At 47.8% G+C, this 20,649-nt stretch overlaps 7 protein-coding genes across 7 annotated transcripts; 1 reads left to right on the forward strand and 6 right to left on the reverse strand.

Moving 5' to 3' along the window:
- Nucleotides 1-562: 562 nt before the first annotated feature.
- BJY04DRAFT_218338 (putative MFS monosaccharide transporter) lies at nt 563-2,408 on the reverse strand (the record flags this gene model as incomplete). Its single annotated transcript, XM_073716283.1, has 7 exons — nt 563-609; nt 665-763; nt 828-1,540; nt 1,611-1,804; nt 1,868-2,156; nt 2,213-2,290; nt 2,350-2,408. The coding sequence occupies 7 exons, from the start codon at nt 2,406-2,408 to the stop codon at nt 563-565; spliced, it is 1,479 nt and encodes a 492-aa protein (XP_073571340.1).
- A 2,213-nt stretch (nt 2,409-4,621) lies between these two features.
- Nucleotides 4,622-6,837, reverse strand: BJY04DRAFT_61114 (putative mitochondrial carrier protein). The gene is made up of 4 exons (XM_073720726.1): nt 6,293-6,837; nt 6,217-6,223; nt 5,977-6,125; nt 4,622-5,906 (listed from the first exon to the last, which is right to left on the reverse strand). The coding sequence occupies exons 1-4, from the start codon at nt 6,502-6,504 to the stop codon at nt 5,045-5,047; spliced, it is 1,230 nt and encodes a 409-aa protein (XP_073571341.1). The 5' UTR covers nt 6,505-6,837; the 3' UTR covers nt 4,622-5,044.
- Nucleotide 6,838: 1 nt separating this feature from the next.
- On the forward strand, nt 6,839-10,698 carry spt16 (chromatin-remodeling protein SPT16). The gene is made up of 7 exons (XM_073720725.1): nt 6,839-7,246; nt 7,308-7,392; nt 7,450-7,571; nt 7,631-7,786; nt 7,836-9,267; nt 9,317-9,915; nt 9,984-10,698. The coding sequence occupies exons 1-7, from the start codon at nt 7,067-7,069 to the stop codon at nt 10,470-10,472; spliced, it is 3,063 nt and encodes a 1,020-aa protein (XP_073571342.1). The 5' UTR covers nt 6,839-7,066; the 3' UTR covers nt 10,473-10,698.
- Nucleotides 10,699-10,756: 58 nt separating this feature from the next.
- On the reverse strand, nt 10,757-12,391 carry BJY04DRAFT_60866 (zinc metalloprotease). The gene is made up of 3 exons (XM_073720722.1): nt 12,389-12,391; nt 11,666-12,301; nt 10,757-11,578 (listed from the first exon to the last, which is right to left on the reverse strand). Exons 2-3 carry the CDS (start codon nt 11,945-11,947, stop codon nt 10,925-10,927), a joined length of 936 nt encoding a protein of 311 aa, XP_073571343.1. The 5' UTR covers nt 11,948-12,301; nt 12,389-12,391; the 3' UTR covers nt 10,757-10,924.
- Nucleotides 12,156-14,196, reverse strand: BJY04DRAFT_60846 (CDC50/LEM3 family protein). Its single transcript, XM_073720721.1, has 7 exons — nt 13,830-14,196; nt 13,741-13,777; nt 13,593-13,689; nt 12,822-13,530; nt 12,605-12,767; nt 12,389-12,551; nt 12,156-12,301 (listed from the first exon to the last, which is right to left on the reverse strand). The coding sequence occupies exons 1-6, from the start codon at nt 13,924-13,926 to the stop codon at nt 12,452-12,454; spliced, it is 1,203 nt and encodes a 400-aa protein (XP_073571344.1). The 5' UTR covers nt 13,927-14,196; the 3' UTR covers nt 12,156-12,301; nt 12,389-12,451.
- Nucleotides 14,197-15,180: 984 nt separating this feature from the next.
- On the reverse strand, nt 15,181-16,308 carry BJY04DRAFT_218342 (SWIRM domain-containing protein; the record flags this gene model as incomplete). Its single annotated transcript, XM_073716284.1, has 1 exon — nt 15,181-16,308. The coding sequence occupies one exon, from the start codon at nt 16,306-16,308 to the stop codon at nt 15,181-15,183; it is 1,128 nt and encodes a 375-aa protein (XP_073571345.1).
- Nucleotides 16,309-18,237: 1,929 nt separating this feature from the next.
- Nucleotides 18,238-20,132, reverse strand: BJY04DRAFT_60832 (U2 snRNP complex subunit CUS1). The gene is made up of 2 exons (XM_073720720.1): nt 19,912-20,132; nt 18,238-19,853 (listed from the first exon to the last, which is right to left on the reverse strand). Exons 1-2 carry the CDS (start codon nt 19,966-19,968, stop codon nt 18,270-18,272), a joined length of 1,641 nt encoding a protein of 546 aa, XP_073571346.1. The 5' UTR covers nt 19,969-20,132; the 3' UTR covers nt 18,238-18,269.
- Nucleotides 20,133-20,649: the final 517 nt, after the last annotated feature.

Consider the following 20,649-nt stretch of genomic DNA (forward strand, 5'->3'; position numbering starts at 1 on the left):
GTGTACCTGGCCATGGGCATAGCGTTGATTGAATCCGTACGTAATTACCATACAGCTATCCTTCCCCATTTAGATAAGTTAGCTATACTAAGCGACAAGCGATTTGAGCAGCGCTGTCTAACATTCCTAGACCTTGTGCTCAGAGACCTAGATTCTAAGCTAGAATTTATCCATTCGGTCTATATAAAATTAATTGAGTGATGCAAGCCACCAAATTCCAACACGAGAGCATTAGGTGTGCGAAAAGAGAGAAATGAATGTACTCCGTATAATTGGGCTCCACCCCGAAGGTAGTTTAGGACTAAGGGGTGCAAAGTGTTGCAAAGAACACAGCACATGAAAGCTACCAACCATGGCCGACGTCTTCACTGCTCAGTGTCTTCATCCTGATCAAGCCTTCTGTACTGAGATTCTTGTGTACGATGCGATGAGCTCCTGTTTCGACTAATCATATTAGATATCCACCCGCCTAATCCCTCGGAATGCCCCCTGTCATCGTCAATGGGAGCGGTTTGGGGGGGTTTGCCATTGTTGTCGCTTGTTAGGTTGGGCGGATTGATGTTTAATCCGGGTATCGCGCTATCTGCTCCATGTTGACCGTATTGTCGTCTAATATCGAGTGAAGGTACTGGCGAACCAGCACTCATTAGAGAGCCACGCTCACCTTGCGTAGCAGGAGTCGGCATAGCCGTGGTTGCATCGCCAAAGAGTATATCCATATCTTCCAGGCGAACACCACTAGTCTCAGGATAGAGGAACCAAACTGGATGTGTGTTAGGAAAGATGACAACGCTTAGGACAAGAGTATGCTCAAGATTCAGACTCACCAACAACAAAGCTGCATGCGCAAAAAAAAGCATGCACCAAATATAGCCTCCACTTTATTGCCGCCTGGAGAACAGGAGTGACTTCGCCGACCAACCAGTTAAAAGCCCAATTTGTGGCCGTACTGAGACTTGCGCCCTTCGCCCGAATGCTCAAGGGAAGAATTTCAGGAGGGTAAAGCCACGGTATTGGGCCCCACGAAGCGCCAAACGCAGCATTGTAGATCATCACAAAGACGACTGTCAGCGTGGGTGTAGCTCCGATGTCAATGAAGATAAAATAGGAGATCGCCGAAAGAGATAAAACCATAGCCAGTGCGCCAGATAGCAGAATAGGGCGCCTTCCCCAGCGGTCAACAAGGTACCATGGTGGAATGGTCGATGCGAGATATGTAAGACCATTTATCCCAGTCATAAGGATAGCGTCACGCCCCGCCCATCCAGCAGACTCAAACACAAGGGGGGCGTAGTATGAAATCACATTTATCCCATTCAATTGGGCCAGTGCTTGCGCAGACATTGCAATGAAGACGCGCTTATTGTATCTCTTGAACATGTCCGCGTAGGATCGTTCGCCTTCCTGCCGGGTGATGAGAACATTCATCTTTATCTCCCTGTATTCCTTCTGTGCCTCGGGGCTCTGAATATCCCCTTCACCGTAGAGGTTAGCGATTACAACTATACCCTCCTCATCATGGTCGTTATCTAATAGCCACCTATACGCCACATAAATGCTCGTCAGTTTCATCGGTCACATGCTGACAAAAAAGCAAATGGTACTCGTACCTTGGTGATTCACATATTATAAGACTTCCGATACCAAGCAGAAGCCCCATAACGCATTGAAAGAGCAATGGTAGGCGCCAGGAATAGTTATTGTCGATGAGACCGCAAAAATAGTCGACCCAAACGCTAGCAGCGTATCCAAGGATGTTTCCTGTAAACTCAATGCATGCCAATTTGCCTCTATTGTGAGGAGGCTAAGGGAAGCCATGTTAGCAAGTAGAACGCTGGAGTCCATAGACACTTGGGTTAGACAATACCGAAATCTCAGATTGATATACTGGAACAATCGTCGACAACGCTCCGACTCCTAAGCCAGCAATAATTCGACCAACCATCATCATGGGCAAGCCGGTCGCAAATGTTTGGAAAGCCCCTCCAATGAAAAAGATGATAGAGCCATATAGAATTGTCTTTCGTCGACCAATGAGGTCACCGATCTTTCCAACGAGTAAAGAGGAAATAAAAGCCCCGACCTCTAATATGGCGACAACGGTCCCAATCTCTGCTCGTGATGGCTGGTGGAAGTAGTTTTTGAAGTGCATGCCTCTGCTTCTCCGTCAGTATAGCCTGGTTACGAGGGATCTATTATTGCAGTGACGAACGTTATAATACCCGACATCACACCTTGATCATACCCAAAAAGAAATACGCCCAATGACACAAAGACACTCGTAAAATAACTACGCTGAATTAGTAGGTGTATGCAAAGCACGATCTCGTGGGTAGGGGACCGCCTTACAGCAGCGGCTTTCCAACCAAGCCGTGCGTTCGAGCATATTGCCGTCTTCCTGGGGACATGATAATGGCAAGCGAGCGTTCGACTCGCGAAATTTTCCTCGGGGGAGGGCGCGGGATCTCTATTTTTTCGAAGTCGAACTCGCCGGCTGCTGCTTGGTCGCCCCTGTGATGTACACGTCTCGCCTGCCTTGCACGAGCCCTCGACCCGACCTGCCCAGGTCCGCCACGATCTAGATAATCTAAAAGGCGAGATTGGAGCGAATCCTCTGCATCGGCAATCTGTTCTGCTAAGTCACCAGTGTCGGTCCAGAGCGAGCGATCCGAGTGGGCTGAAGATAGGGAAGAACGACGGCTGCCTTTCTCGCTTGCCGACTCTAAATGCTGTGAGGACTTATTTCGAGACTGAGATCGAAGTGACCGCAAGGGTATGGTTGGATGAGCACCCGAAGACGACGTTGTGAGTGGAATATTGGCGGTTGGGAGGGCTGATGTCAACAGCCCTTTCGTTGGTGGGGAATCGGAATAGGTTGATTGGAGACAGTTGGATTAATGGCTGCGGAGCATACGAGTTCTCGTGTCGTCTCGTGCAAGGTTATTTTAGAATCTCTCATCAAACGGTGGAAGGACCAAGATGCCGCTAGGCAATCTTGTGATGTGAAGTAAATCAGACGGATGGGTGGTTTGGGGAGGATGCGTGTTCGGGTAAAGGCCAACTGGAGCTGCAAGCGATACGCCGACGGGCAACTCGTGTGAACAAGCAGGTCAACAGATTAGGAAAATGACAAACAATGACAGGAGAAGGCGATGGAAATGATCTTCTGATACCCGCTCACGAGACAGGGAGACAACCCAGGATGCAGGATGACGATGGCTTTTGAGGATATCAGCCAAAAGGGGATGATGGTCAGGTGGAAGCTGAAGAAGGATCTTGTTGGAGAGGAAAAAGCGGCCAACAAAAAGACAGCCTGTACAAATGAATAACAGTTGAGACCCGCAAACCCCCTAATAATGCCTCTGCAATTGCGAAAAGAAAATCTCCTTCAAAGGGCAATGCGTATTTAAAGCAGAAGTCCGAGGCAAATGGAAAGATCAAGGGGAATGATCAGAATTTGATTTATCAGATTACCTGCCTGAAACCCTGATTTGAGAAATACGAACAGGCAGGTATTATTATTATTCTGAGAGCTTTGACAAGTTTCCGTAATTATTCCTGCTCGGTCTGGAGACGAAGATTGGCCTTCGTAACATTTGGCAGTGGGTACGTAGGTAGTACTCTGTAGGTAAATAGGTAGTCGGTACTTCAGTCCGACCGAGAGGTTCCGTCAAATAATTGGTTAGTACTAACTCTTGTTAAAAGTCCTTTCTATTGGAATCTATCACTGGGAGCTATATAGCCAGGCTTGAGAGCAAGCGACTTCCATTAACCTTTCTAGAGTGAAAATAAATCCATCACCACGTAATCAGATACTCCAGAGTCCGTGAGGGGCTACCCCGGAAATGTACGGAGTAGTGGAGTAGGTAACTCGGGAGTCGGAAGAGTACCGAGAAACAACCACATCATGAAAGCCCTTTTCTCGATGAAGAGAGAGCGGCTCTATACGCGGTAGATTCGCAAGGCTCTACGGAGTAGGACACTCCGGAGTAAGTCAGAGGGCTGATTGGTCACTAACGTAGAGTAAGTAGTATGTAAGAAGAGTACTACCTATCGACCGACCTTCGTTTTTTTGGGGAATCTCAAGACATTGCAGCGTAAGCCAGAAACTCACGTGACACTGCTCTTTAAGGACCAATCAGAACGCGTAAAGCGGAAATCAACTGGAATTGAGAACCCAAAACAAACTCAGCTCCCGTGACCAGTTAAGGCTTCCAGCTTCCAAGGTTACTTCATGCGCAACTACGTAGGTAGGTAGGTAGGTATTGAGGTACTCACTACTACTACGTAGCTTACCTTTATACCATACTACCTGGAGTCCTGACCTCGGGGTCGGTAGATACCAACAGTGACCTACCAGGGTAGGTACTGATAAAAACAAATGAATACTAGCCGTAAGAACGACTTAAAACGAACGGACGATATAAATCAATAGAACTAGCTGGGGGAGCAATAAACTGATCTTCTGATTGATGGATACAAGTACGTTGCTGGAGTATGAAGTCTCCCTAAGCTAAACTTTAAAGTCAACGTAGTCACGTGAAGTCTGACTACCTAGGGCTTCCGTCTAGTACTTTGGTAGGTAGAGTTCCGCACATGTATGGCATCTAACCATTTCATATTTTGTGCCGATAATCCTTGAGACAAATCCACCTTTTAATCGAACGCAATCTTTTCCTGCTTAGAACGACCTACCGCAAGGGCTGGTAGCATATGTAGCATCTATCCCATATCACGTTCTATTAACTGTGCTATACTCTATTTATGTCGGGTAAAAGCAGGGCAGAATAGGGATAAGTTGATTGGCCATAAATCTATAGTCAGAGTCATCCATGCACCATATTGTAAATGCGCACGTGATGTATGCGAGCCTGGTGCCATCAAAAGATTTTTTTTTTTCTAAAATCCCCCACTTGATTGGACGTGCAGCATATTTGCAGCTTCTGCCTGTCTTTACTGTGAAGATGGCGCCATTCAAAGACTTTGTAATACAAAGAGAAGAATCCGCTAAAAGTTTTTTTTCCCTTCGAGGACAGGATATATATCACGGTAATAGGATATCATAGCCATCCTTCCGTATATATGTGGCATCTGCCATGTTCGTCGCATATTTCCTGCGCACCAACTCAAAGATGACGAGTCCGGCGCTTGTGCTAGGCACTTGTCGAAGCGCGTTCCCAATAAATCCTCGGTATAACCATCGCATCCACCCTCCAGCTCGTGCAGCTTTTTTCTTGCATCGCTTATATGTTTCCTGATATGCTGAGTAGTAGATTTGCAACATCTGCTTGTTTGACGGGCGCAGAGTCGCTTGGTGATCAAGATACTCCAAGCGCGCGACGTGAATGTTTTGTACGGCGTTCAGTGGGTGCTGTACTATTTGCTGGGCTACAGACGCAGCGATGCCTGCGAACATAAGGAAACATGGTTCCAAAGCATAATGGGGTCTAATCAGAGGCAGGCCACGGTCGCTCGACTGAACGGGTTGTAGATGGTTTTCATTCTGAGAGTGAGAAGAACCATAGCAGCGGATGAGGAAAGAATAGTACCCCTGCGACTTGACATACTCGAAGGTGGAGAAAAAGATGGCGCTGCCTAAAGAGTCACGAAGAAACGATAGACTCCACCCGGCGAAGATCCCACGTAGACCGATCTGTCTGAGCTTTTGCCGCCCGTAGTGCCACATGCTTTGATAGCGGCCTTCAATTATATCATTGGTTCGGAGACGAACTTGAAGAGCATCCAAGGGAGCAGCAACAAGTGACTGAATTGACCCAGCGACAAAGCCAGCTGTAAAGGTATCAACGGGGCTGGCTGGCGGATAAACGCGCCTCAACCCTAGGGAGACGGGTTCATATAAAGTACCCAGGACATGAAGGTAAGAAGTATATAACAGGACACCAACGCTGCCGGGAGAAGTTCAGTTGCTTTCTTTCGCTTTTAGGTCGCTTCCAAGCTCGGAATGTGTCAACGTACCCAGCATTGGCCAAGAGAGGCGGGAGAACTTGATTTGGTATAAATCGCCATCCATACGTCCGTACAGCATGAATGAGTAGACCGGGAGTAGTGGTATGTAATGACCAGCGGCCGCCTTCAGATGGTGGAGAAACAGCTCTAGCAAACGCCTACCTAAAGGTAATGATCATGCTTTACATTAGTCGCCCGAGAAATATATGTCGAGTAGAACGAGTAGAGAAGGGTTCGGGATGGGTGTACCATATAACTGCGTTAGAAGCGAATTCTCTCCATTAGCCTTACTTTCTCCGCCTCAGTAGGAGTGACGGGCACATACTCAACTCGGGTTCGAAAAAAGGCCTTTACGGGCACTCTGAAATAGAAAGCAACGAGTTGTGCACTAAGAGCACGCATCCCTGCCGCTGAGGCGCCTGTTGCCGCATTACTTCGAGGATTCCTGCGAGACGCGTTGTCTTCCGGGGCTGGTACTCGGTCATCGGTCTGCCCCAGTCCGTCGAAGGAAAAGGAATTGCTAGGGGTGACACTCATGTTAGAGCAATGTAGGAAAGCGGATCAGGTATTCAAGCGTGGTAAACATTGGAGCTCAACAGGAACATTGTAGTCGCCGTGGGACATGGAGAGCAAAATAGAGTGTTATGTCAGGTCAAAAGTGGAAGAAAAAAGTACAAAGCTTTCGTGATTAAAAAAAGAGACTAGAAAGGTACAAAGTACGGGGCAATTGAAGAAGCATTGCGAAACGGTCTTTTCGTTTTCTCTCACACTTGACTGCCATACCCTTCAGCAGTGATCTTAGTGTGCAAACAGCTCAAACACCGTGCGCTAAAACCTAAATTGGTTTCAACTTCGAGCAACGCGCGCTGGCGTATTATTTTCGCGTTTGGCTACCTTATTATTTTGAGATCTCATTTGGTTCATCCTTGTCTCCGTCGTCAAGTGACCCTCGTGCCCTTTTGTCGCATATTGGCAACCACGAAGAGTACCTTCCTTTTAAACACCAAAAATCGTCCTGCAAGCTTGTCTCGAGAACATCCCTAAGCTTCGATCCCTGCCCAAACGACACGCTCAGTGGTGCCTCTCACGGAGCCACATCATGAGCGACGAAATTGTTATTGATAAGACGGCGTTTTACAATCGTCTATCAAGCTTCTATACAGCATGGAAATCAGACAAGCGATCTAGCCACCCGGCATTTGGTGGCGTGGGATCTATCGTCATCCTAATGGGAAAGACAGACGAAGCAAACAGCTTTCAAAAGAACAATGCAATACATGTATGTCTTTTGATTTTTGGCTTTTATCAAATGCACATTTTCGACTGCTGACACTTCTCAGTTTTGGCTGCTCGGCTATGAGTTTCCCGCTACGCTCCTTGTCTTCACGCCCGAGGTTATGTATGTTGTGACAACAGCAAAGAAAGGTATCGTTGGGTCTCAACGTGGTTAGCTTGGACATCTTTCATCTAACTAGTTATTAGCCAAACATCTAGAGCCCTTGAAGGGTGGAAAGCTCCCGGTCGAGATTTTGGTAACTACCAAAGATCAAGAAGAGAAGACCAAAGTATTTGAGAAATGCTTGGATGTCATAAAGTCCTCTGGTGTAAGTCATGATACCGAATGCCCATTCAATATGCCGGCTAACCATCTACTGGCACATAGAACAAGGTCGGGATTCTGCCCAAAGACACAGCCACTGGTCCTTTCGTAGAGGACTGGAAGCGTAGTTATGCGAAGATCTCAGGCGAAATGGAAGAATTCGATATTGCCCCTGCTCTCTCCTCGGCTTGCTTCTCGGTTAAAGATACGGATGAGTTGGTTGGTCTCTTACCTGTATATTGATGCTGCATGAGCTGACGATGCTTAGGTATCGATAAGAAATGCGTCCAGGGCCTGTAGTGGCCTAATGTCCGAATACTTTGTTGACGAGATGTCACGTTTGCTTGATGAGGAGAAGCAAATGACACATAAATCTCTCTCGATGCGCATCGATGCTAAAATTGATGATGCCAAATTCTTCAACAAACTTGCAAAGCTACCATCAGAGTTTGATCCTCAACAAATCGATTGGGCGTATGGTCCTGTTATACAAAGCGGTGGTAAATACGACCTGAAGTTGACAGCTATATCCGACGACAACAACCTTGAGCCTGGGATCATCGTTGCTGGTTTTGGAATCCGCTACAAGACCTACAGCTCAATTATAGGGCGCACATACTTGGTTGATCCAACTAAGTCTCAAGAAGCTAATTATTCCCTGCTTCTGAGTGTTCATGAGGCTGTTATTAAGGAAGTTCGTGACGGTGTGGTAGCGAAAGAGCTTTACAATAAGGCTATCGGTCTTATCCGGGCCAGGAAACCAGAGCTTGAACCTCACTTCACGAAGAATGTCGGGGCTGGCATTGGTATCGAGCTTCGCGACTCGAACATGGTCCTCAATGGAAAGAACAGCCGGGTCTTAAAGAGCGGTATGACCTTTTCAATTGCGATTGGCCTAGTCGACATTGAGGATTCTAGCGTCAAGGAAAAGAAAAAGAAGGTGTATTCCATGATGATCACAGACACTGTCCGAGTCGGCGAGCAGGGGCCACATGTTTTCACAAAAGATGCCGGTACTGACATGGACTCGGTATCGTTTTATTTTGGGGATGAGGAAGAGCCCCAGAAACCCACGAAGGAGAGGAAGGAGCCAAAGTCGAGTGCCATTGCCAGTAGGAATGTTACGAGAACAAAGCTTCGTGCTGAACGTCCGACTCAGGTTAGTGAAGGTGCAGAGGCACGGCGCCGTGAACATCAGAAGGAATTAGCGACCAAGAAGACCAAAGAAGGCCTGGACCGGTTCGCAGGCACCACAGGTGATGATAACGGAGTTGCTCAAAAAAAATTCAAGAGGTTCGAGTCGTACAAGAGGGACAATCAATTGCCTCTCAAAGTCAAGGATCTGACAGTATATGTGGATCACAAGGCTTCCACTGTTATCGTTCCTATAATGGGCCGCCCAGTCCCGTTCCATATCAACACTATAAAGAACGCAAGCAAAAGTGATGAGGGAGAATATGCCTATCTACGGATCAACTTTCTTTCTCCGGGCCAGGGCGTTGGGAGAAAAGACGATCAACCCTTCGAGGATCTCTCAGCCCACTTCGTGAGAAATCTAACACTCAGGTCAAAGGACAACGATCGGTTCGCGCAGGTTGCTCAGGATATTACCGAACTGAGGAAGAATGCGCTGCGTCGTGAACAGGAGAAGAAAGAAATGGAGGACGTCGTCGAACAAGACAAGCTGGCCGAAATAAGAAGTTTGTCATACCGTACCGAGAGAATAAACCTAAAACTAACGTTGTCCAGATCGCCGTCCTGTGAAACTACCCGACGTATATCTTCGACCACCATTGGATGGTAAACGTGTCCCTGGCGAGGTGGAAATTCATCAAAATGGTCTCCGCTACGTCTCTCCCTTTCGCAATGAGCGTGTTGACGTGCTATTTAGCAATGTCAAGCATCTGTTCTTTCAACCTTGTGCTCATGAGTTGATTGTTTTAATCCACGTTCACCTCAAGACCCCTATCATGATAGGAAAGCGAAAAACAAGGGATGTTCAGTTTTACAGGGAGGCGACTGAGATGCAATTTGACGAAACCGGCAACCGACGGCGTAAGCACCGCTATGGGGACGAAGAAGAGTTTGAAGCGGAACAAGAGGAAAGGCGACGAAGGGCAACGCTTGACAGAGAGTTCAAGGCCTTCGCCGAAAAAATTGCGGACGCCGGAAAGGATGAGGGCGTCGACGTGGACATTCCTTTCAGAGAAATCGGCTTCACCGGTGTGCCCAACCGCTCGAACGTTCTCATTCAGCCAACCACAGATGCTCTCGTCCAATTGACCGAACCACCTTTTACGGTTGTCAGTCTAAATGAGATTGAGATCGCTCATCTTGAACGAGTGCAGGTATGTAATGTAATACGCTTGGTGGAGATGAGGGAAGCTCTATTGGAAGTGGCTAATTTTTTCGGTAGTTCGGCCTCAAAAATTTTGACCTTGTCTTCGTTTTCAAGGACTTCCATAAGGCACCTGTCCATATCAACACGATTCCTGTGGAGAACCTAGAAGGGGTTAAAGACTGGCTAGATTCTGTGGACATTGCATTCACTGAAGGCCCTCTCAATCTAAATTGGACGACGATCATGAAGACTGTTGTCAGCGATCCATATGGCTTCTTTGCCGACGGCGGCTGGTCTTTCCTCGCGGCCGAATCAGATTCAGAGGACGGTTCCGACGAAGAGGAAGAGTCTGCCTTTGAATTATCTGATTCTGAACTTGCTGCTGATGAGAGCTCAGAAGAAGAGAGCGATTATGATGACGATGCTAGTGCGGACGATGATTTCAGCGCGGAGGAAGAAGAAGAGAGCGGCGAGGATTGGGATGAGCTCGAACAACAGGCCAAAAAGAAAGATAAGGAGAGTGGGCTGGACGATGAGGATCGAGGCAAGAAGCGGAAGAGGTGATCATCTCCTGCGTTGGGCTACTTAGCTAGCCTTCTCTTACTCTCGGAGAACTTTGTATGTGATGTACTTGAATTTCCCCCCAATTCGATACCTTTCTGCTACTAGCTGTCTCAGCTATGGTTGCGCCCGAATAATTTGAAAGCTTCCCTACTCGACCTCTGTACCCCAAGATGTAGAATTGTTACCATCGAGCTTTCGACTTCTGGACAATCTATGTTGTGCTGACTGATAGCGTCCACATATTGAGAGTGGCAACTGAATCACAGCATTTGTAAGGCCATAGCTCAACTGGTGTTGAGTGATGCCACAGCCTAGGACTCCTATCCCTTCATCCTTGCTGGAAAACTGGTGGATGATACGTAACTCCGATAGTACTAGGTAGGTATGCATGCCATCGTTAGGCCAAGGCGCGCCAAGCTTGACTATCAATTACCGGCGCAAATCATCGGACCTCACTTCCCTTCCCTCATGGCATACCACATGTCGCGCATCCTTCTAATCTGGGCGGGAGTAAAGCCCTCATAGCACTCATCTGATGAATAATCCATGAAGTTTCGGATCGGGTCGAAGCCTGGACTGTCGGGGCATGAATCTTTCAGGGCTGGACAACCATCTGTTGGAACAGACTCTTTGGGTGTGTCGTCTATAAAATCTCCCTCATTATTAAGAGAGCAAGACTCTCCTTCAAAGGTGTGCAGGAGGCCATTCCAATGCCCAATCTCATGTATAGCGGTTCCACCAAGATTGTAATGTGTTAAAGAGCCCCCAGGCACAGTTTTGGCAAGCACATTGCAGCCATCCTTAACGTAAGCGGAACGCGGGCTGCTGCTGTTGATGCTGGGGTCGGGTAATGTACAGAAACCGAGGACGCTGGACGCTAGCTGGGCCGAGACGTCAAGCTGATGGCTTTGAGCGGCTGGGGTTGTGGAGATTTGGAGGTCTGACTGGAAGTAGACATTGAGAGTCCTATAGCTTCCTTTGCGGAGGGCATTTTTCATTGCCATTTCGTCGTCATTGCGCGCCCATCGGTCGTTCATTTGGCGAGTGACTCCCCGCAAAACATACCTAATTGTCGCGTTCTGATACGCATCCTGAAGGTACGACAGCTAATGATAGTGATTCCAGTCAGACCCATTGATTTTTACGGTCAACATACAACCACCTTGACAGTAGGGAGAAAATATTGAACTGACCTGAGTATCAATCATACCGTCTGTCACGATATCACCACTCGCCTTACTGCTCACGACATGGAACCAGGTCTCTATCTTGATGGGCTCTGTTGCTACCCGGCTTTCTTGATCAAAAGCAGCATCAGCTGCTATGGTGCCTAGCTTCCTAAGTTCTGCTTTTAAAGATTCGTCAGGACTTCCGGTGGCACAGACGCCTCGCCCCAGATGAGGAACAGCGAAGCATGTCTGCTGCAAACTGCTCAAGACAAAAACCAAGAACTGAATATGAGATAAGTGAAGCATGTTGCTATAAGGGGGTGCGGTAATGGTGAGGACTCACCGGCCCACGGAGGCTCGATGACATTTTAAGAGGAAGGCTAACGTTGCTGGTAGTTACGCGGATTGGTATGCAGCCCTTCCCAAAAGCTCATACTCAAGATTTCTTGACCAACCCAGGAATGAGAAAGCAAGGGATGCCGGCCTGCGAAAGCCCAGGGGTGGAGACAAGTGGATTTGGGGGATTTGCTTTTATGTCAGCTAACGGTTGGGAAAGGGAGTACGCGTACGTAGATCGCGGCCATCGGATACTGAAGGCGTCTGGATTTAATAAAGCATTATGCGCCAATCCCACCTGAAGGAGCCTCGAAATTTCCGCTGCTAGTCGAGCAATATCAGGATGATTTTCAGCTTTCCCTTAAGCCCAGAAAGTGACACGCTTGTGGAAATAAATACTATACGGCGTACAACAGTGTAAAGGGAACAAACTAAGAGCCTGTCAACGAGGACCGGAAGGCAAGCCATAGTTAATTAGCGGGAATGCACCCCGATTCTATCGTCTCGCCCCGTTGCAGTAGCAGTTGCTTCTTGCTCGTTGTTCCAGGTCAGATAAGTATGATCGCCCAGTTTTCTGGAAGGTGTCAATGCATGAACAATACAGGAGCAGTTAGAAGGAGGTCTTACCTTGGTCGGACAAGGTGCGCAATTGTGAACAACGCCCCAAGCAGGACACAAACACCCCCCACAACGACATACGCAATCCCCATGAATGGATTCTGACCTCCAAGTACAGTGCGAGTTGTGATCACGATGGATTTCGTGCCCCCATATACAGTAACAGGGAATGCTGGAAACCAATCAGTAAGTCGAGTGGGGTGATCCTAGCTGTTCTGGAACTTACGATCCCTGATGTCCAATCGGTAACGTCCTGCCGACATCGATGCGGTGTCATTTCGCCTGGATAGCTTGCTGAACGTTGGTAAGGCAGCCGTTCTCATCCACACCATAAAATCTTCGTCCTCATGCAGATTGGGAATATCGGTCTCATAATTGTCTGGGTAGCGCTCCCGCCAATTGGGGGGTGGTACAACCTGTCCCGGTTGATACTCGGTTTTCTTGATGAGTTCTTTGTCGCTATCCCATGCAATGCCCTTCTTCGTCATATTGTATGGCTCCGCCCCGTCTGGATTGTTCACGAACACTGGGCTATCGATCGTATCGTTGAACATAGAATTTGCGATAAGGCCACAGGGATAATATGCTTTTCCGCTCTCATCGGCCCTCAGTGGATCACACGCGCCATTCCTGATCGTTCCATTGTCAACAGCCTTTCCTTTGAGTTGATCGAGATCAAGGCTCTTCACGTATCGTCGATGGTTTTGATAAAAATTTGTAAGGCGGTAGTACATGAAGACTGGCGGTCCAATGGTATCAGGAATGTCAAACATCAAGCGGCAGACCCCATTCCCACCTTCATCTTCAGGGCGCTGCCACGTTGGTCTCTCGCGAAACGAGGACTTGAAGGAGTAGTCAAACTTGTCATCCGGGATCGCTACTACAGTCGAGCCGACGTCCTTGCAGTCCGAATAATCTATCACTAATTCCTGAACCTAAAGAGCGAAAAGAAGCGTAAGAAGTTGAGCTCGTAAACAGTAGATGACTTGAATCGCACCGTTGAGCTTGCCCATAATAACAAGCCACCAATAGGCGCAAATATGACGCCAACGACGAAGAAGAGAGGCAAAACACTTTTTGGCGTCAGTATTGGTCTACGGCCGTCAGCAAAGAACCTTGAACATTGAGGCTTGCCCTTGACCTACTGCCAGGCCTTCAGGCGCTGCTGCCGGAAGGCAGTGTCTGTAGTCCAATAAGTATCAGCGAGCTCCAATATCGGATAGAAGGCTCTCACTTGCTGGTCGTCTGTTTTTGGGTTTCTTGTCAAGATCAGCATCCCCCCTATGGTCCTGTTCACTGAAAGGTTCGGTGTTATTATCTTGCTGAGACATGACTTTCTTCACGAATAGCCTTCCATGGAGCGATATAGGATGGAGATGAGGGGTAGTGTCGTTGGGTTGTAAAGGGAAGGTATCAAAGTCAACCCATAAAACAAAGTGGTGGCGCGGATACAACGGGTGCGTTCTTGGTGGGCTTCGGCCCCAGGAAGATACGTAGTCATCAGTCAGATCCGAAAGGTTCTTAGCGCCAATCTATTCCTGGATGGAGATCACAACACCATCGCCTCTGTCCAGGTCTTTTGATTTCAGGTTTACATTTTAGTCAAAGTGCATTGCAGCAGGGTTTGGAGTAGATCCGTCAACGCAACTCTCTCTGGCGCGCGTGCTCTTGATCTCACCTTCAGTAACCAGAGCTGCAGTTTCGAGTTTGGTTGAAGCTGCTTTACAACCCAGGTACGGCTGCAATTCTTCACAAACATCATAGCCTTAAGTAGCTCTCAATGATAGCACAAGTATAAAGTACGCTGTGCAGGGTAGCATCCATGATACCCATGATGTCCACGGGTCCGTCCAGTATCTTACTATCCAATCGATGGAGAGCAATAGAACATCCACATCTGATTTAACTTACGGCCGGTGGGGAAATCAACTGGGCCCGGACCCAAAGGGCCGAAGGCAAGCCCATCCATCATCATCCATGCGTCTGTCGACTCTGTCCACGTACTCCGTACCTACGTACCTACGTACCTAGGGCCTCGCCTACCTACCTTGCAGGTGCACTATTACACCTTCCGAGTCTCTAGTACTAATGTACTGCCGCCATATTCTTGCTATCCACCACCGGTCGGCACGTTCACGACCGCAGGAATTGCATCGATTGACATCACTTTGTATGGTAATTGACTGAACCGTCTACAACACTGACAGACGCATCAACGCGCACATTGAACACGTACTCTGACTGGGTAGGTCTATCTAAAACAAACAAGGCAACAACTTCTGACCTGTCTCGCAGAGACAACTGTGACCAAAACGCCTGCAGAGGGCTAACACCAAGAAACAAGGCACAAATCAACAAACTCCAAAACAAGGACAAGATCGCCTTCGTATGCCAACCATATATGCTTAACAAATCAAATTGCAACCAAACCAACCCGAGATGTGACAGTTAAAAACGGAGACAAGATGAAAGTGGCGTGTAATGCGAAGCAGGATGATAAAACGGGAAAGAAAGTCGCTAACCAAAAACGCACGAGATTATCGAAAAGGTCCGGCAGAGAGCACGTAAGGATGCGGCATAACCCATCACTTCAAGTACTCTTGAAAGTGATTGGGATTGAAAAGACCGACCCGGTCATAAGCAGTCCAGAGCTTGCTCGCTTTGTTAACGTCAATCTTGCAGGCCTGTTGTGCATCTGTTTTTCGAAACTCCTTGCCAGATCTCAGGGCTTTGACGCGAGCCTCAAAAATGCGGCGCTTGCTGCAGAGATACGTTGCACAGGACAATCTCAGGGTAGCAGCTAGGGTGAGCTCAGCTGAGCTCAGTAGTTGTCGGTCTGGGTCATTACTGAGGTCCAACATCTGGCCCTTCCAATCAGCCTTCAACGCTTTTGCGTTGCCGCCGAGGACATCCAAGGATGGCGAAAGATCCTTTATGGACTTAAAGTCTGTGTCATCCCTGCTCGTGCCGATGGCACGAGAAGGCTTGGAATTCGGTGTGGGAACTTCAAACGAATCCAAGGCCTTTTGCTTCGGGGTAGATTTTGGTGTGCGCTTTACTCTGGGCGTCCGTTGCACACGGTTTTGAGCAAGAACCACCCTTCGTGTTGGCGCTGGCGCAATCCTTTTTAATCCGCGGTCTAGGTTTTCAGAACGACCTCGATTCATCATGAGCAGCTGCCGCTCTAGGGTCTCTCTTTCTTCTTTAGCCCAGGCCACGGGATTGCGGTTGTATTGACTTGATACAATTGGCACACAGGACAAGGCCAACAGATACTCATCACGCGTTGGTTTATTGAGCTTATTCTCGAACCTTGCCATGTGAGAATTTATTTGCTGTTCCATCAGCGCCTCGGTGGATGATGGTAATATGGAGCCAAACAATGGCTCGTCTGTGGCGATTTCAGAAATGGAGTCGTGCCTTGGAAAGAGGACAGGATCTCTCGATGGCACAACTAGGGAATCAGTATCATGATTCTCTGGGTCAATCGATTTGCTCTTCTTGTTCCCAGTATAGGGAGTCACGGGGGGCGATGGTAGATCCATCTCTGACTGAGTCCGCTTGCGACCGGCCGAGATGGGAGGGAGTTTCATATCGTCTGGATAGAATGGTTCCTGCGACAACTTGTGAGGTGGGTATGTGGAGTTAAATGATTCGAACGGTTTGGGCTCTGGAGGGGACATGAGGCTCGATACCGAAGGTAGACGACCCATATTGGGGGCGCCACTTGATACCAAAGATGCAACTGTAGGAGGGGATATCATCTCAAAAGGAAGCGGCTCCACGACCTAGTAGCGCGCGCTGTAAGAACAAGGGGGGTGGTTCTGCGAATATAGACTCCGATGGTAACCAAGGCTGACGTGGTTTTCTGTTGGCCTAGGAGACGAGAGGCAGATAAGAGTAATGTTGATGGAGTGATGTTTTATAGAAGTAAGTGGAACGGAGTTTAGCAATACTGCCTGAGCACACGTGAAGGTGATTTGTCACGGCGGCCTCTTTGTCCTGTGGCGACAGGTAACAAGTATGACCTAGTCTCGGCGATAAGAGTCACTGCGACCGGAAGGAGCCAACAACTTTATAATATTCCAATGTCGCAGCCTGACATGCAACAAGAGTACAGCCATGGACTGAAGAAAGGATAAACCAAGGCGCCCCTGGGAAGGCGCAGGCTGAAAAGATATTGGGCTATGAGTCAATGCGGTGCTGATGGACGGATGGGGCTGAGGTTCTATGGATTGTTATCGTACAATAGGATGTTCACGAGACTGCGGGGTTTTGGCGCGTGGGCTAGATGAACCAACGGCGCATGCTCCAATCTCATTCATGCGATACCCTTTGAAGACAGCCCGGATGACCTACGTCGCAAGGACAGGACGGGGACTGCCCTCGTCTTATATCTACACCAAACAAGGAATATTTGGCCGGCGTCCACTATAATTGTTAGCAAGAGGGAGATGATCTACCACATGACGACAGTTTGTCACGGGAAGGGGCGAGAGTGATTCGCTCCGTCAGCATTTTGGACAAGGCATAATTATAGAAAGGTAACGGTTGGCTGTCTGAGCGCTGGGTTGAGGGGACTCTGTCTGGAGTTGACTCGGAACCCACCAATGATTTCAATGAAATGGACTGTCGCTCAGATTGTTGGGCTGAAATTTCCCTGGAAATCTTCGCCGTCAGATCATCTGCTCGTTTCGAGGAACCCAGGGAGGGGTCGATGATGCTTACATCAGTGTCACCAGCCTCTTACGGAGTTAACTCGAGACAACCTTAGCAGGAAAAGCTCAAGACTTAGTGGTAACAAAATCTCTATGTAACTCATTTTCTGCTACAGCTCAGAAAACTGTGTACACATTACACCTAACTTAGTTGATCAGGTCTACCTACCTATCTAGCGACTCTCCGTACGGGGGAAATACGTAAAATAGGCCTGATCGGAGTTTATCTACTTGTATGACAGTCTGACTTAATGGGAAGACCTTGTCAAGCTTTTTCATTATCACCTTGCGCCTCTCGAAGTCGTCAGGAATGACTCATCTACAGTAGTGCCATGATTCGTGACTCTCTGGAGCGATGCCTACAGGTGCCTAAATTCTTTCCAAGGTTGTTGAAACAATGTGACTCCTGCCTAAACCCTGAAGGCTGATGATTTCGCAACAACTCCATATTGTAGCTCCAAGTCATCAATCAACCTTAAACATCGCAGCTGCAATTGTCGGCCCTGTATGCTACAGAGTACATGTCAAGTTATTCGCAACGCGATACAGGAAGGCCTTGCAACTCAATGCAAACAATATCCATTGTCAGAGTCTAGCCATCTTTGAAAATGAAGGGACAATAAAAATAAAAGAACAAAAAGAAAGAATGATAAAAAAACAAATGGATGAGCAGGGCATGCGGATAGTGATCGAAACTCCCTGGGCCTCGCAAACGGCCGTCAAAGCTTGCTCAAGATTGTGCAAAAGAGTAATTGGATCGGCGCAATGCTGTCTGGGTATAGTTACTACAGTGCTTGACTTCAAGTGCCAAGTTTCTATAGCCGGGACTAACTTGCGCTTCCTGTGTCGCTACCATGAAAGGAAACGGGCGGACTTCTGCTCCATAGAATGACGGATGCATTGTTAAATTACATTATATCTAGCTTACTGAACCAGATCGAACTGGGTTGACCACATCACTTGGGTTTCCTCTCGGGCTTGAGTCTTTTTCGGCTTTCGTGGGCAATCATGTCACTTAGATCTTCCTGAAACCCCCAGTTCGGGTTGCTTTCCTGTTGTTTTTGTGACTCGTAGAGCTTTTGAAGGTTGTCGTTTTTGATGCCATCCGCGCTTTGTATATCGTCTGGATCCACAGAAATATCAACATCCCCGGGCTTTTTGCGCTTCCGATTCTGATCTTCAGTCCCCAATACAGGCAAATTCTCCGGGGCTGGGCGAAGGTCGTATACCCGATCTCCGCCAAAAAAGCCCTGGACTTGCGACTGCTTCTCGGGTATGACATGGTAGGCGCTTCGATGGCTGACAATTTCCTCTGTTTGTGTTCCCCGGTAGTGCTTGCGCACATCAAACTCTCCAGAGACATTTTCCACGCCGGTCATCTCTGATGGAACCGCTGACACTAGCCCACTTGGGGTTTCTAGGCCGCTTGGTGTTTGCAAGCCAGTTTCTACGTCCTCTTCGTCCATCTCTTCCTCCTCATCTTCACTTGCATCATCAGATAGCTCCGGTTCCTGCAACTCTCCCCAGAGATCCTTCTCCACTGGCTCACCCTGCTGCATGGTTTGTTGCGGTTGAAGAACGCCAAAAATATCGCCACCGTACAGTGGCCTATTATGCTCGTCGACCGGTGGCTTCCCATAACCACCAGGGTGATAGCCCCACATGGCGCCAGGGGGTGGTGGAGCGTTGAGTCCGGGAATTTTCAGTGCTGGATAGGATGGTGGAGGCCCGTAACGCTGCTGGTTTATCAGCCACGGAGGCGGTGCACCGGGCGGCATATTGAGAGCCTCCTTCAATTCTGTGCTGAGATCGCCAGGGCGGAGATGACGCTGATTGGTTTCGAATTCCTTCCCCTCATAGTAGACCTCCCCGTATCGCGTTAATTCGGGTTTCGTTTGGAAGCGAAAGAAGGCTTCGTATAGCTTCTGGTAATCGATGTCTAGGCGACCCATTTTTGGCTGTACCCTTTCACGTTGTTTCTGCTTCAGGGTCGCTTGTTCTTGCTTCTCTAAGGCAGCGTCACGCATTTCGGAAATCCCCGTTTCCTGGATGAATTTGGGTAGGGAGAAAGGGGGTTTCTCGATACCCCTCTTCGAGGATAGATATTCTCGCTTCAATGACCAGTGTGAGGGCACTGGAACGACATTTCGATGAGCCTTGATGTGAACTAAGAGTCGGGGATCCGGAGCTGATGTATCCGTCCATTCCACCAACTCTGGTTTTCTAACCATTGCCTTGAGCTCAGCAACAGAAAGCTTGTTCAATTCCTTGCGCTTGCGTCTAGACAAAGTGGGCACTTTCTCCTCTTCTTCCTCCGGAATTTCGGCGTCGTCGTCAAAGTAGACTTCCGGCTTCTGGATTTCAGAAACCGGCGCATTGGAATCTTCAGTCTCATCAAACCTGGTAGCGATATCTTTATATAATTGCCATAATGGATCCTCAGGGTCAACGGTCGCGCCAACTTCTTGATGGTTTTCATTAGTCTCGCGGGCGGTCGCTGAAGATATTTCATGTGCTTTGTCACTCGTTTGTTTGGTGGTCTGATTACCCTCAATACATATCAGTTTCGGTTGGTTTGAGCAGGGAGGGGTGACATACCTGAGACTTCAGCACCTTCTTGCGTGCTCTTCTGAGTTGGTTTTTGCTCGGCTTCATGGCGAGATGAGCGCTCGACACCCTTGGCGTGCTGGTTTGACTGAAATTCAACGATGAATTGTGGAGCCGTGTTATCAGCAAATGCGAGATAGCGGTCACACCGAATTTAAAAATTGGCTGTAAAAGGATGAGTAGATGGTATACATGCGTAACTATGTTTGATGTTGGGGAAACATGACTTCGTGCGAAGGGCATGTCAAGGTTTTGCTGAAAGGCGGTGAGATGTGGTCAACAGTACCTTGTTGACCGCCTTTGGCCTTGTTCCACCCTAGCACTTACCCTACACAGCATCCAGGTTAGCTATAGTTATTTTTTAATAGAAGTAAGTAAGTAGTTAATTCTGTGGAAGGAAGGGCTTATAAAAGAAGGAGGAATAAACAGAACCACTAAAGGTAGATATATAGATAGATAAAGCTATAAAGAGCTAGTAAGAAGTAATTATCTAAGATAGAGATAATTATAAAAGCGAGCTCTGAATTATAGTGAGATAGATAAATTTGTGAAGTTCTTAGAATAAGTAATAAAACTAATAAGTAGTAGAACAGGATAAAATAAGTAAATATTAGTAATAAGCCAACTTCTGGCTGTATAGCTATATTAGTAATAATAAGGTAGTTAATAAGACTATTTATTCTTAATAAATAATAAATAAATAAATAGATAATAAGGGATATTTTTAAT

This window comes from Aspergillus karnatakaensis (assembly GCF_047715665.1).
Source record: "Aspergillus karnatakaensis strain CBS 102800 unplaced genomic scaffold BJY04scaffold_24, whole genome shotgun sequence".
Taxonomy (NCBI): domain Eukaryota; kingdom Fungi; phylum Ascomycota; class Eurotiomycetes; order Eurotiales; family Aspergillaceae; genus Aspergillus; species Aspergillus karnatakaensis.

Coding starts and splice junctions, on each gene's coding strand:
- BJY04DRAFT_60832 (XM_073720720.1), bottom strand. CDS start 19,968: ATGAAGCCGAGCAAAAACCAACTCAGAAGAGCACGCAAGAAGGTGCTG. Junction 19,854..19,911: donor AGAAGGTGCTGAAGTCTCAG/GTATGTCACCCC, acceptor GAGGGTAATCAG/ACCACCAAACAAACGAGTGA.
- BJY04DRAFT_60846 (XM_073720721.1), bottom strand. CDS start 13,926: ATGTCTCAGCAAGATAATAACACCGAACCTTTCAGTGAACAGGACCAT. Junction 13,778..13,829: donor CAAAAACAGACGACCAGCAA/GTGAGAGCCTTC, acceptor ATTGGACTACAG/ACACTGCCTTCCGGCAGCAG. Junction 12,768..12,821: donor CCGATTGGACATCAGGGATC/GTAAGTTCCAGA, acceptor ATTGGTTTCCAG/CATTCCCTGTTACTGTATAT.
- spt16 (XM_073720725.1), top strand. CDS start 7,067: ATGAGCGACGAAATTGTTATTGATAAGACGGCGTTTTACAATCGTCTA. Junction 7,393..7,449: donor TGTGACAACAGCAAAGAAAG/GTATCGTTGGGT, acceptor ACTAGTTATTAG/CCAAACATCTAGAGCCCTTG. Junction 7,572..7,630: donor ATGTCATAAAGTCCTCTGGT/GTAAGTCATGAT, acceptor ACTGGCACATAG/AACAAGGTCGGGATTCTGCC.
- BJY04DRAFT_61114 (XM_073720726.1), bottom strand. CDS start 6,504: ATGAGTGTCACCCCTAGCAATTCCTTTTCCTTCGACGGACTGGGGCAG. Junction 5,907..5,976: donor CCTCTCTTGGCCAATGCTGG/GTACGTTGACAC, acceptor TTCTCCCGGCAG/CGTTGGTGTCCTGTTATATA.
- BJY04DRAFT_60866 (XM_073720722.1), bottom strand. CDS start 11,947: ATGCTTCACTTATCTCATATTCAGTTCTTGGTTTTTGTCTTGAGCAGT. Junction 11,579..11,665: donor ACGGTATGATTGATACTCAG/GTCAGTTCAATA, acceptor CACTATCATTAG/CTGTCGTACCTTCAGGATGC.